The 15,352-nt window shown below is 39.5% G+C and overlaps 1 protein-coding gene across 1 annotated transcript in view; it reads right to left on the bottom strand.

Moving 5' to 3' along the window:
* Positions 1–10,728, bottom strand: part of tnfrsfa (tumor necrosis factor receptor superfamily, member a) — a 29,988-nt gene extending 19,260 nt beyond the window's left edge. The window contains exon 1 of the mRNA XM_015001704.2: positions 10,113–10,728. Within this exon, the coding sequence (XP_014857190.1) occupies positions 10,113–10,145 (33 nt within the window). The 5' untranslated portion in view covers positions 10,146–10,728. The remainder of the gene's footprint in view (positions 1–10,112) is intronic.
* Positions 10,729–15,352: the final 4,624 nt, after the last annotated feature.

Raw genomic sequence — 15,352 nt, forward strand, 5'->3', positions numbered from 1 at the left:
TTTCTGTTATCAATGACCAAAGCAACAGCTGTGTAACTTTAAATCCATAAACTCACACTTTTCCACGACTTTGATTGCCTTTCTCATTTTACTTGCAAAATAAGAGAAAGGCAATCCCCAGTTTATCAGATTATAGATCATCGGCCTCCACAGGCTCTGAGAAAACAACTGAATGAGCCAATTCTCAGCTATGCATGCCTCCTGTATTTCCATGGTGCTTTGGGGAAAACAGCTTTTTCACCCTGAAGATGTTTAAGCACTCCAGCACATGACGGGGTTGAGGAAGGAGCACAAAGCTTTGCCGCAGCGTGAATGTTGTCAAAAAAAAAAAAAAGTACATAAGTCACTGAAAAATGAAAGGTTTATTTCAGTTCAAATGTCAGAAATGCACGCCTCCCCCCAGTGACCTTAGAAGAACTCAATATTTTATCACAGCAGCCTCTGACAACCACAAGGAAAGAGAGAGCGAATTACAGCTGCCGCATCACCGAGCCTGACTCACCGTTAGGTACAGACCAAATCCACAACAATAAAAAGAAGTTAGTAAACCGTGTCATGTGTTGGTTTTAAAATGATTTCTATGAGGCCTTTTCCTTAGGCCACATATAAGTTCTGAAAGTATGACACAAATCAAAATCAGTTTCAGGATAAATCAGTACAGGTTTTACTCGAAGTTTCAGGCCGGTGGTGGTTCCATTACCAAAAGGTGTATCGAGATAACCTCATTTTGTGTTTTCACAATTACTGTAACTGCTTCCCGGTTCACAGGCTGTGTTTTTACAAAGGTTCTGCAGAAAATAGTGGTTTCCAATTATTGTTCCATTTAATCATAATTGAATTGTTTGAGAATTGTATGTACTCATGACAATGAAGACGTTTTTACATACCCAAAAACCAAAAGCATTGGTCGAATTGTTTTTTTCTCTTTCCCGCCCCACAGCTACACAAGAGCAGAACTAATAAAAAAACATCAATATTTTTATTGAAGATGCTTTAATGCAGTTAACTGTTTGCTGTTTAGCACTACAATAGGACTGATTTATGTACCTACTCTCTCTTTAATAATCTGAATTTTTTTGTTGTTTTCAAGTTAGATTTTCTGTTTTTTGCGGCTGTGATTATAATTACATGCATTATTGTAAATTATTCTGCCAAAAAGACCACTTTTATTGTTATCAGAACAATTAACCAACTCTAAACTGTTGTGACGAGAATTTTTTTTCCTCATCACAAAAAGTCAGAGCTACTCAGAGCATTCATCTATTAAACCCGACAAAAATTAGACCAATTTTTGATCTTGATTTTTGAGCAACTAAATTCAACACAAGAGAAATTTAATTTCATATAGTAATGACTTTTCTGGTCAACTCTGCTCTTGACAAGAAATTCTCAGTATGATTTTGTTTCCTTGTGACAAGAAAGTTAATCACCAAAGAAGAGGATGGGTCAAAAGTTTGAAGTATTCAGCTTGACTCATTCAAAGCTGTTGTGCTGTTCTGCATTACATAAACTTATCATAATTCTTTTGCTCTTGCGAGGCCATCAGGTGGTTCTTTGTCATAAAGGAACATGTGGAAATCAACGCAGCATTCTTCACAAAGGGCTTTATTGTTCTTAAGTTGGAACACAAAACTCATCAGGGTTCCTGTGAATTCCATCTATCAAGATTCTATGCTTTTCCTAAATCTCAGTTCTTGTACTTGTACACATCTTTTAATATAATAACATAAGTTCACAGTGAATTTGCCACAAGTGTTTCTACAGTTTTCAGGAGTTGCGTTTGACCCTGTGAAAACAAAGGACAGCAAGGAAGGAAGGAAGGATGGTGGGAGGATGGATGTATGGCTAGCTACTTAGCTGGTTGGTTGATAAATAAATAAATGAACGAAAATTTCAGGCAACATGATGAGCAAAATATGCAAATCAGGAGAAAAAAATATAGAAACATAAATATCTTTCCAGACTAATCCAAAGTTGGAAGAACAACAAAAAAATCTAAAACAGATTCCAAACTGCATAGGAATTTTCTCTGTAATTAGGGTTTTGCTTACAACAGTGTTGAACAGATCCTGCTGACACTGTTTAATATTGCACAGTTCAAGTCCCTCAAGGCTAACCCTGACAGGACAGTGAACGCTCGCCCTGCTTTACAGATAAATACCATCTCTCTCTGGAGACGGGAGGAGGTGACCGTGCGCGGCTTTCCTTCAGTGATAAATGACGCTGACATTTTGTGTGAGATGACAAAGTCTAGTACGACCTGGCTGCTGTCAAGAGAGCTAACTCTTGACTCTTGATTCATCGGTGGGAATACATCTAAAGTTCAGCCAAGCTGGGATGCATTCATCTTTATAAAGCTGAATGATGGAGAACAAGGGGAACGACTCCCATGTCAAGTTTTCAGCAGTGGAGAAAACAAGACAGCGCTAACAGTTTGAAAACCGCACTGACGCACACGCAGGGCCGCGTGCACGCACGTTAGCGCGCATGGTTGTAGTGTATGAGTGGGAGCGTGTGAAATGCGGCGGCCCCCTCCTCTCAGGGAGTACAGGAAGCTCGAGACAATACAGAGGCTTCATGCAGGGTTCAGCTCCAAACTGTTCCCTCAGAGCGGGCCCAGCACCCGATCAGACCAGCAGCATATCCGCCAGGCTGGATATTTTTAACTCGGGGAAGCTGCAGCCCCGCTCCACGACTGAAATTCTTCAGTTTCCTCTGGAGGTATGCCCCGCTGATTAGACGAGCGTGACGGTGCGCCACACATGCAGACCAGGGCTGCATTCACCACCGCAGTAGAGTAAAAAAGAAGAAAACATGCAAACAAACCGATGATGGCTATGGTAATGAATTTCCTCAGTTACCTTGTCGACCGCAACGTTGGCGAAATGACTGGTGTGACAGTACTTGACAGCAGAAGGTGAAAGCTGGAAGTATGAAAAGATCTAGAATTGTCAACAGGTGGTGTGTGACACATTTCCAGACTGTTTAGAGATGTGAAGGTGGTCTCTGTGGTTTCAAAAAGCGAACTGCTCATACTTGTAAACACCGTCACCGTGAGTCATGCAGAGTCCGACTTAAGGCTAAGCCAGGACTCCTAATTTGAAAATTAAATTGAATTTGTGCGCAATGGGGCTATTGAGTTAGCCCCTTTTCAAATTCCTATTAGACCTGTCACAGAGACGCCAAGCTCCGACTCACAAGATTAATCCAGGAGAGAAGCGAGGAACGAAGAGGAGCAGGAAGAGATGACTAACCTGGGAAAGAATGAGCCAGGATCCAACGACTGCACTCCAGAGACAATTGAATTTGTTCCATTAAAGCTCACCTTTGCGTGTGGCATAAGGAGGGGAGAGGAAAGTGCAGGCAGTTTTTAACAGTCTCTATAAACACATCACAGCAAAAATGCAGAGTATGTGTCTGGTAGAGGTCTTTAGAGGCCATCAATAACAGGAATCCCTGCCAGATTTACATCTCTGTAAACAGATGTCCATTCTGTGGACAAAGATTGAGCCTGTTCTGGGACTGGAGACTTTTATGAGAGCAAGTCTGTTCATCCAGGAGAGCAGGAAGAGAAAGAATTTGGCACTGATGCAAACCTTTCACCACCACGGCTTAATGTTAAGTCATATTTCCTGGTGCCTGTACGTCAGTGCAATGCAGAGCCGGTACTAGGTGTAGTCGGTCACTGACAAGGCAGTTCATCCCCGAGTCTGATGAAAATAGATTCATCTATATTATGCATCACTTTGTAACCACCTTTAGGTTTTGTCCTAAACGACAACGTTTTCGGAAAGTGTGATCAGATTTTGAGCTTCTTGTGAAAAGAAAATGAAGTTCCGAAAAACAAGGCGTTAGATGACCTGTGAAAGATGGCTGATAATGCTCAGTGCAACCGCAAGGGAATGCAACATAGAGAAATGTTTATCAATCCATATAATCTTCCTACGCTGAAATAGTTTGGACCAGTCAGATACCATGTTACTCTAATGCTAGAGGAACTGATAAGAAAACAACAACCTGTCTAAAAAAAGATTCCCTGAATCTGTACCAGTATCAACGTTGTATGAAGTTCAAGAAATTACGTCTTTTATTTTGTTTTTCCAAAATCCACTTTTCCCCCTGCTGAATTCCATTTTGACCACATTTATCAACCCAAAAAGTATGTAATTATGCAGTAAATGAAAAAAAAAAAAGTAACATGTCAATAGCTGGAGGTCAACGTTTCCTGTTATTCTGTATTACAAATGAAACAGACTGCTGTGGTTGAACAGAACATTGGTTTTTACAAGGTGTTAAAAAGAGTTTCCCCCCTCACACTTTTTTCTTTTCTTTTTCGGAGAACTCAGACATAATGTGCATAACAAAGAATCTCATTTTTTAACATAAAAGAAAATCTCCCTTTTAAAAATGTTTTAAAGCTGAATTCAGCAACAATATATATATATATATATATATATATATATATATATATATATATATATATATATATATATATATATATTAGAAGTTTCTGCTCATTTTCATAATGATCGGGACATTTGTTCATTTTTTCCCCTTCCGTCTGTCACAGGAATCTATACTGAAGTAATGACCATCAATCAGTGTTTAGATGTTGCTTTTATGCACCCTCAAGCATTGTTTGCATTGTTTTACCAAAAACAGAGTAGGGTTTGTTTCACACCAGTTTATTTAAGTGTCTAAGAGTTAACAGACGTGACTGTCTGCAGCTCGTTAGCTTCTCGTCTAGGTTTCTGAGTAGTCGCCGTGTCCTTGCACCTCCAGTCAAGCTGATAAAACGGACAGAAAAGTTTTGTCCCGTTTCAGAAAACACGCAAGCCCAGAACCTTGCGCTAAGCTTCGAGACATTTATTTATTTCTTGGGGAAAAAGTCCGTGTTTCAGAAAGTTTGTTCACTGTATGTGTGGAGAGGAGAGCTGACTCAGTGGCTAAAACACTGCAGTTTCATAAACAGGCAACTTCAACACCAATTTTGCTCTTTGGAGATATTTCCAGTGAACAAAAAAACAAAAAAAAACACACTGGCATTTATTGTGTAAAATTGAAGGACTGGTACGTATTATTCTCATCAAGGCGCTCTATTAGAACCACAGTTTTTAAGTCACACAATATCATAGCAGGAGACTGACAGCAGCCAATGCCTAAAGCCCACTGGGAGTATCCAGTCAGCGAATATGGAGTCTTACTGAAATACCAAAGGTTTCATATCCTGAAAATGCTTCATCAATGTCTGATCACAAAAATGTGTCCTAATATAATTCCTGATAGTTTCACAAAGAAAATTATCTGCAGTTCATTGATAATCTATTAAAAAAGTAGATGCTTTTAAGTGATTGAATAACCTTGTTTTTTTGTTACCTTCTAGGTAAACTCTCAGGACAAATATAATCTAACAGCCGGGGGAATTATGCATATAATCCATATTTATTTGGCATACAGAGCCCAGAAAAAACATCAATAACACATTATAAGCACAATCTTTAATTTACTTAAATGTGGTAGATCCATGCAGATTAGTATGTAACTGTGAAGTACATGGAAAACAATATTATAATATACAAATATTTTACAAACAAAGATCGAAAAAAAAAAATAGCACCGAATGAGTCATGCAATGGCTTGACATGAGTCAAAATGTTGGGCAGCCATCATTTTCTGCAAAACATCTAGTTGCACTGGATTTGTCCAGTTTATCACATCAGTGTGGGAGGGTGACACAAAAATGTGCGTCACACATGTCAGAATAACATGTTATTATTTGAAAACCATTGTCCACCCATTTATGAATTATGCATTTACTCTGTCAGGTTCCGATTGGAAACTTACTGACCACAGAGATTCGCCCACAGAAATTCACCCAAACAACTGAGAGATATGACTAATTTACACCTTCAGCATCACTAACAATTGTTTTGGTGACATTTAAAAAAAAGTTCAGTGACGCATTTTCACTTTCTACATGTAAATAATGTCGAAAAAATAAAGCTAATGAATGTATAATCATAAACCACACCTAGATTCTCTTGTACAGAAAATCCAACCCCCCCCCAAAAAAAACACACACACACACACACACACACACAAATACCTCCCTCAGAAGTCATTGTTATCTCTACGACAGAGCTTCAAAGAATGTGCCGACCTGGACAATCTAAAGTTTGCACCAAGGACCCCGCTGACCCCATGACACCTGGTGTCCCCAAAGAGGACAGGGAAAGCTCAAAGTCCAAACACTTAGCAGCACAGCAGTTTGTTGCATTTAAGAGCAGACTGCGTCTAATCCAGAACTGGTTACTTATTGGTACGACGACGTATCAGGACGAAGCCCGATGAGGTCAGACTGTTTGGCAGTAAGCTATTCCCACTTATCTCCAGAACTCAGGTGGGTTTAGGGAATGACTTGCCTCTGTCGGTATGTGTTATGTCGTTCATCCTCTGAACAGGTGGCACTCCCTTAGTGAGTCAGTGCACCTTTGATATCACCAGGAATGATTCACCTCAACAACAGCAACAACAACAGGTTTCTTCAGAGTCACGAACACCTCTGACCACGGCTGCTAGGACACAAAGGGAGCTGGAGCACCTGGTAGTCTGGGAGTGGGCGGGTTGCCCCTGCATTGCATCACCCGGTTCCCGAGTAACTCCTCTTAGCCGCGAACGTGATTCCAGCTATTCTCATGGACACATGCTGCAGCGGAGCAGCATTATGAGCAGTAGAGCCGCCCGTTTTCTTTCTCTCTCTCTTTTTTTTTTGGCCTGCGGCTCTACAGCTTGGCCTCTGCGTGTCCCAGATGTCTGTCTGCGTCGTCCCCAGTGACTGAGGGGACCATTTCCTGTGTGAACCAACACCCAAACGCAGAAAGCAATCGCAGATAACAATCTCATATACATTTGCATGGGCATGACAATTCTAAGAAGTAAATTGATGCCACTAATATCAGCCTATCTGTGTACTCAGGACGGGAAGTTTACTGGACGGCCAAGCACGTACACTCTGGTAATTTGGACGGGGGGTGGGAGTGAGGAGGTGGGAAAAGGGGGGGGATAAGAGAGTGGTGGAGGAGGGGGTTGGGGTTGGGTGGAAGTTTCCTCACAGTCCCTTAGCAACAAGGTCTGCTGCTGGCAAGGCCTCCAGAATGTGCTGTGGTTTACAGCAGAGATAAACATTGACTTTGCCACCCTGAGAAGTAAATCTGATTTCAGTAATGGAACACTGCATGACTTTAAACATGAATCGGACAACAGAGGAAGCGAATAACAGAGTTACAGTCTCATCGGCGGACGGGATTCTTTAAAGCGCATTGAAACGGAAGGAATCTGCGATTAAAAAGCGGTTTTAATGAAAACAATTGTTGCCCTTATCAACCACGCAGCAAGGCCGGCCAAGGCGTAGCTGCCCCCATCTATCTTTGAGACTCCCATCTTTCTTTAATAAGAGACAAACATTTGTTTCTTAAGCAGAGGTGTCTTTTTTTGCACCAAATCAATGTCAAATTCACATTATGCCCATTAAGACCTCACAGCGAACTTGCAGAGCTTAAAAAAAAAAAAAAAAAAATGTCAGGCTTCGGTGGAAAAACCAACAGAAATGAAAGGCTGGCTCTGTGTAAGGTCTGAGAGGGATAAACCTTCCTGGAAAAACTGCTGAGAGGCTTTCTGTCTTTTAATTGACAAACTGGCAGGGTGAATTTGGGCTTTTTGTGTGACTGTGGGGTGAGACAGGGGGAGGGATTAACTGATCACAACCCCAGTCATACTCATAAAAAAATATGCTTCTCGCCCTCTGCACACAACCTGAGTTAAAGCTTAAATGAATCCAGGAGAGCGCCACAGTCAGCCATTTATTAAGAGAAGTTATTAGAGGACCCTAAGGTCAGAGCAGTTAGAGGACCCAGGTCAGCAGGGAATCTCACAATAGAGACCTATAAATATCAAACCAGGTTTATTTTTAGCACGCTTCAACAACAAGGCAGTTCAAAGTGCTTCACGCCATAAAATCAATGAAGTCACCCATTACAAAACAAGCAATACGCATTGCATCTTACGAAATGCCATCTTCAAAATCGTCAAGCAAATACACGTTCCAGTTATTATGAAACAAAGGCAACTCTGAACAGGTCGATTTAAAGGAACTCAGTGTTTCAGCAGTTCTGCAGGTTTCTGGAAGTTTGTTCCAGATCTGTGGGGTATAGAAGCTGATTGCCTCTTCTCCATGTTTGGTTCTGGTTCTGGAGATGCAGAGCAGAACCAGAAGACCAGAGAGTTCTGGATGGTTGATACAACCACAGTATTGTGGTGCTAAGTCGTTCTGTGATGTATAAACTAGCAACAGTATTTAAAGTCTATTTTCTGAGCTGATGTGCTCCATCTTCCTGGTTGTAGCTAGACGGTGAGCAGTAGTTCACTAAAACAAAATACAATTAAGAGTGAGACTAACTTCATTCAGCTTTAAAAATAGACTTAAAACTGTCTTAAATTCAAAACCTGAACTAGAACTGGCAAATATATTAATTGCCATCATACAAAAGCATACATTCACATAAAGTCACATTTCATGTCCAATGCAAATGCAAATAAATCTCAGAAATTAAAAGCTACTTTTTGATGATCCTTGTTAATCGATTATTCTTAACCCATCCTGCCACACTCTACTGTATACACTCTATTGTACGTCAAACACTGCAGCTTTTTATTTAGCAAATATGTTTAATTGCTGAATACGCAATAATTTATCAAACTAAATGCCTGCAAGTTCAAACTTTAAACAAGCACTTGCTGGTGGCTTAAAGGGATGGTTAAACATTCTCAAAGTTTGGTTAAAAGTAGTTTATACCTTAATTTGTAATAGGTAATATTTTGCATTATTATTTCGTATAAATTCAGATTAGGTTGTCGCTGGGGTAATATATAATAACTTTTATACTGGACACTTATTTACAGAAAGTTACATGACTGATTATTGGGAAATGTGTGTAGAAAGTGAGGTTACCACCAATGATCTGACACTATGATACACATACTTAGATTAAGTGTTTTGACTCAAAATAACTGCCTGATATAATGTAAAACAGTATAAAAACTTTATAAAGCTTATATTTATGTTCAGCTATGCATGTTTTATTTACCTTTTATGTCTAAAAATTTTATATCGGACATTTAGTCTGTCTGGATTTAGTTTTTTAATGTTCCAATCTCAGTATGTGTTTACACAGGAAGATCATTGGTGGCGCACCGCCTCCACTCCTTGGGAAAATAATCATTAGCTTCTTTACAAATAATGGCCCAGTGCAAACAAGTCAATGGTAAATGTTTATAAAAGAGCATTCACATAAATCACTATGGGATTTTTTGAAAGACTAGTTATTTTTAAGATAAGACATTAAAAAAAGAGCTACAGTTTTGCTGTCACAACACATTAATTATCGACTTGGAGAATTATCAACAGGTAGGATGTTTAATTTTTTTTGTTTTTTTTATTCTAAACTGAACATTTACACTCAAGTCAAACAGAGCTGTTTGGACCCCATGCAGTCTAGGACAGGCTCTGCTCAGGGCCATCATATGGGGCATGTCTGTACAATCTGACCACATGATCTCCAACACAGATGGTAGGTTGCAATGTTGGACTGAGGGAGGGTGAATGATGCAGCACATGTACTGTCCAGAGGAATGGAGCCAGAAGCAAGAGGCAGGGAGAGGAAAATGATTAAATATCTACAGAAATAAACACGTTAATCCACAGCAACAACAAACACAGTGTTGCTTCCTGTGTACGAGCTCTTGTGGGACAATGAAGGGGCTTGTTTTATCTCCTCACAAATTCACAGGCCTGGATGTGATTTCAGCTTCCGAAAGAGTCTTTTTTTTTAACACCACTGTGATTTTTTTAAATTTTTTTACCGAAGCTAGATTTGGTATAACTCACTTTTCAGAGACATGAGTTACTAAAACATTATACGGACTCTAGGTTTTAAAACAAATGCTAAACTTGCGTCAGTGTGGTAAGGGGGAAAAAAAAGGAAACACCCAATGAAGACGCATGTGAAAGTTTTAAATTCAACATATCACAGAAGGTTACGGTCGCGTCTACTTACAAAAAGTTTTCCGACCACCGGACCGAAGTTCATCTTGGGAACTTCGAGATGAGCGTCAATCCCAAAGCAGTTCGCGTTCCGAAGCACCAGTCTGAAAACGTCTAAAAAAAACACACTTAAAGTGAAAAAACAAACACGGACACGCGAGTCCAACTTAAAATCTATCCGTCATCCGGTTTCTTTCATAGGTTCACTGAGTTAGAGACTGAACTTTCCAGCGTTTTTTCCTGAGCAGGGAGACACACGGTCTGAGAGCGAATGTGATTTTTTTTTCTGTGCCTCGAGAACAGCTGTTGACGTCACTCGCGAAACAGCCAATCAGAATGCCGTCTCATCCCTGGGATAATAATTAAGCAGGTAATTGTTCAGGTTCTTAATGCTAAACACGTTCCACTGGTAGTTAAGCCCTTTGCTGTCTCAGATATGCAAACTGGACTTATTTAACGACTTCTTAATCTTCACCAGCAACCTTGAAGAACATTTTTTGTTTTGTTTTGTTTTGTTTTGTTTTTTTAACCTTCAAACCCCAGACCAAACAATGGGGTTATTATGCAAGTCAGTTGCTTCTTGACACTCGCCTCTGCAAATACGTCTAGGTAGAAGAACAACAGGTGTAAAAGCAAACGTCCCGAGGTTTTATAACAGGCGGCTATAACATAACAGTGCCTTGCAAAAGTATTGGCATCCCTTGAACGTCTTTACATTTTCTACAAACTAACCACATTATATTTATTTGAGACTGTGTGTGGTTGGCCAACAAACCAAACATATAGCTGTAAAGTGAGTAAAATTATGTGCTTTTTATAGTTATCTACAGAGTGTACTTAATATGTTATAATGTATTGACTAACAGTTGCTGCATTAACTTTATCTTCACATACTTTAGTACTTTGATGACATGTTAGCCCTGTAGAGGACACAGGAAACACTGAGAAGCAGGCGTTCTGGTCATGTTCCATGTTTGCTGGATAACTAACAATGCAAAACACTCTATGGACACTATGGTGAAAAGTGGTGGCAGCATCATGCTGTGGGGATGATTTTATTCCACAGGGTCAGGGACGCCGGTCAGAGTTTGAACTATTTAGAAAACAATCTGTCTCAAACAGCAGACAGACATACCTCAAAAAGACATGCTACAAAAATCTATTACAAAGTAACACATGCAAATTCTTGGCACACTTTTCAGATTTTGAAGCGTAACAAAAGGAAAATCTTGTATAATTTTTCCTTCCTCTTTAGACTTCCACACCACTTTATCCCATAAAGAAACTATTTCTGTCTCATCTCCCTAAATGAAAACCTCCCAAGAGTTTTGTTCTTTCAAATCTCCCCTCATGGGACTTAGAAAGTATCTGTGGTTACATATGTTTTAGATCAGAAATGTCCAAACTTTTCAAAAATGTCAAGTTGAAAGTACTCTGGGGGCCACAGAACTTTTAGTGTTTTTCTTTTTTAATAATAATAGCAAAAACTATTTTATTTATGTAATTTTTTACCTGACAAATACACAACAAACTAAACACACAATATTTTCATGAAATAAGCAAAGCAGTCCGATTTCTGTAGACAAGCCACAGGTAAACTATAGATTTCACATAAAAAAAAAACCAGAACAATATATGGTAAAATTTTCAAATTGATCATTTTTTTTCCTAGATTGTTTTGTGTCTTTTCACCAATAAGAACAGAATTTTACTCACTCTTGCTTTATTTTTGTCAAGTTTATGAATCGACCAGGTCTCCATTGTAATTAAAGCCACTGGGTGTTTTTAGTCCATATTGCTAACAAATCGAATTATATTAAATTTCACCCTGCCACAGTTTTTAAATGTGTATCTACATCAATCGCTGTTCTTGAGCTGCGATCATGGGTCGTCCAAAATCGTTCCATGGGCATCAGATGATCCCTTGACCCCACTTTGGACACCCCTGTCTTATATTATTAGAGCATTTTATCATTTTAGATTTCTACAGTCAACTCATTGAACAACATGGTAGGAGAACTAGATTGCACACAGATGGACTAATAATTATGTGACTCAATCGCACTCAATTTTATTTAGCTTTATTGATGCAAAGATTGCTGAAAAAAAGTATGCCACACTTTTCAGACTTTAGTTTGAAAGGGGAAAAAAAACCCTGTTCATATACTGTTTTCGTACCATGTTGTGTTCGTTTGTCACATCAAATCCCAATAAAATACCTAAAAAAAAATAATAGTGCTTGTAATATGTGCAAAAATTTATGAGGTATAAAAATAAATACTTTTACAAGGCAATGCGGTTCTGGGAATCTGGAGTCCAATCTCCAATCCACTCGAATGAGAGAAGTGACATAATTTCTCAATGGAGGATGGACGTTTGACTTACTGTAGACAGGAAGATCCCCAGTCTGGATTGTGAAAATGTTCACTTCAATAAGCTGAGTCACTCACGTCTGCTCTGGAGATGCTTTTTTTAGGCTTTGCGTACAGACTCCTGCTCTGGATCGGCCTTTCTCTTCACGTCCCATTTGCCCAGACCTATGATTGTTTCAAATCACTGCTGAAAATCAAATTCTCCTCAATGGCTTTTAATCCTGCCAGCACACTTTTTTTTTCATACCCACGCAACCTGAGGTTGCTTTTAAATTGGCTTTACAAATAAACTTTGACTGTGCCTTTGATCAGCCTTCACTTGCTTACTGGTTACACACTCCAGCCTCATTAACCAGGCTATATAATGTGTAACTTGCAAGTAATAAATGGCTAATGTGCAACAGAAGTGAATGAATGACCCCAAAGTGGGAGAAAAACACATTTCCTTAGCAAAAGGAGACACTGAGTCCTCATTAAACTCAGTGGAAAAGTTGTAATTCAGCTTGTTTTTGGGTTTTTTCTCTCTCTTTTTACTCTATTTAGGGGAAATTGTCTTTCTTTTTCCTATGTTGTAAGGTCTACTGTTTGAAGGGCAAGTGATCTAGGGTTTAATGACACTAATTTATGCTAAGCAACATCAAATAAACATCCTGTCAAATCTGGTTCCTGCAGACAAAATCTTATCTGTCCCTGCGGTTTTAAAGCCCGCACGTCTGGGGAGAGGGGGGGAGAAAGCGGAAGACATTTGGGCTGACCGTACTAGGGCAATTTAAAAGGAAAAAAACAAAACAAAAACAAAAACAAATACAGTCGAGCTGGGATAAATATATTACTGCCAGGACATCGGAGTGATGAAACAAGGATTGAGCAACTTCTTAACACGTCTGAAAGCTGCCGGGTGAGCGGCTCACTTCTCATTCTCCTGCCTATTGAAACCGCAGTGTTATGAAACATTCCTGTGATTAGTGGGATATCTTGTGACCAAAGGCATGATAGTGACATTACAGAGAGGTGGAGAGGGGGAAGTGTGTGTGTGTGTGTGTGTGTGTGTGTGTGTGTGTACGTAGGGGGGGGGGGGGGGGCATGGGCGAGGTTATCACAATCAAAAGGTCCTCTGGTGTGGGCAAAACTGCCTTGGTGGGTTGAATGTTGTTGTAAACTGTGGGATTTTGTCACAGAGGACCTCCACTCCCTTTGCAAACACTCCACTATAACGTGAGTGGGACGGTTCTCATACAAGTACAGCTGAAATCACAGATTCACACATGCAGTCTAAAAAGTCACATTACTTATTTTTTCTTGTTTACCTTTTTCTTACTGACATTCAATCAAAGCAATAATGTTCTGCTTCGGATCAGTTAGGATTACCTACATTTTTTTTCTTTTTGCAAAAAGCCACAATTAGGAAATTCAGGAATTTACTACTATGTTTGCTGTGCTTTTAAATCCAGATTATAATCTCATGGCTTTGTAAACGTCTGATATGTCTGTTCACATTATTTGAGTTAAATGGAGATAGGTTTGTTTGAATTTTTTTTCCCAAGGCAACACCTCCAGCATTCTGCTTCCTTACGTGACATCTTGGCCTAATCCTAATAAATCAAACAGAAATATCAACAAGAATATCATGGGGATGGACAATTCTGGTTCATCCTTGGGTATGAAAATGTTTCGGTGCAAACTGTGCAACATCAGAAGAAAACCAAATAGTCTTGTTAGGATGATGTCTGAAGAGCGTCGTTATTTACAGTGAAACGGGGTTCTGTTCATACAGGGGCTGAAATGCCGCTCAGAGAGGAAGAAGCAATTACTCCAGAAAAATAAAAGAATAGAAATAAAAAAAAAAACAGCATGCAGTTACAAAGAGGTATATTTTTATAGACGTAGTATGGTCTGATGGAAAAAAATCAAAGCGTTTGACCAAAATGATCATCTTTACATTTTTCATTCTAATAAATGATTCTAACTATGGGGTTATGGAGGTGCCAGCATCATGCTGTGGGGTGTGTTTCCCAGCAGGAGAATCTGGTGCAGTTCACAAAACACATGACAGTGGAAACGATGAAAGAAACATTTCAAGACATGAAAAGTGCCGTGACGTTTCAGCGCGTCTACCACAAAGCCCTGATTTCCAAACCCTTTGATCCAAGTGCCTCAGTCTAAAATACAATTCTACTAAGGAAATATCTAAAAACATAAAGGATGTTAAACTTAAGAAGAAAATAAAATCTACAACTTCTCCCTCTCATTCCACCTTTAAGTAAAAATAAATAATTTAATCACGTCTGACCTAGAACAGGAAAAGTTTGGTCTAGTTTAATGTCAGACGGTTTATGTTGCGTCTGTTTGACGTTAACCCTGAAAAACTGCTTGCAGGGAGACTGAAGCTGGAACATCTGAGTGTCTGAGGCCACAATGACAAGCATTAAAGAGATGCTTGACCTCGGTGACAGAAGGGGATCAGATGTTTTAGCTGTTGTTGCTACAGGAAAAAGGAAGAAAAAAAAACAAAACAGGACTATTTATCCAGTTATAGAACAGATGCATCTTATCTGCTCCCGTCCCCGTTAAAAGCTGTCTAGGAAATCTGTGTATCTTCCACTTAGAGAACATCCTGTGCTCCTCCTTCTGAGGTCACCGACTACGTGCTCAAAAACAGGAAGCGTGTGATTGAGCTGTTTGCCGGCTTGTCCCCACCAAGTCCGTATTTATGGTCACAAGGTTGATTAGTTCAGATACCGGATTCCTGAACCGCAGCAAATTTGTCAACAGATTTTCTTTTTACAATTTATCGTCTCCAATGCGAAGACGAATGTCTAACTTTTACCGCTAAAGGAAATTAATAGCCAGAGGTTATGCAGCGCAGGGAACATTTACATAT

Source organism: Poecilia mexicana, unplaced genomic scaffold (genome assembly GCF_051168715.1).
Source record: "Poecilia mexicana isolate PSO_F unplaced genomic scaffold, ASM5116871v1 scaffold_12, whole genome shotgun sequence".
Taxonomy (NCBI): Eukaryota; Metazoa; Chordata; class Actinopteri; order Cyprinodontiformes; family Poeciliidae; genus Poecilia; species Poecilia mexicana.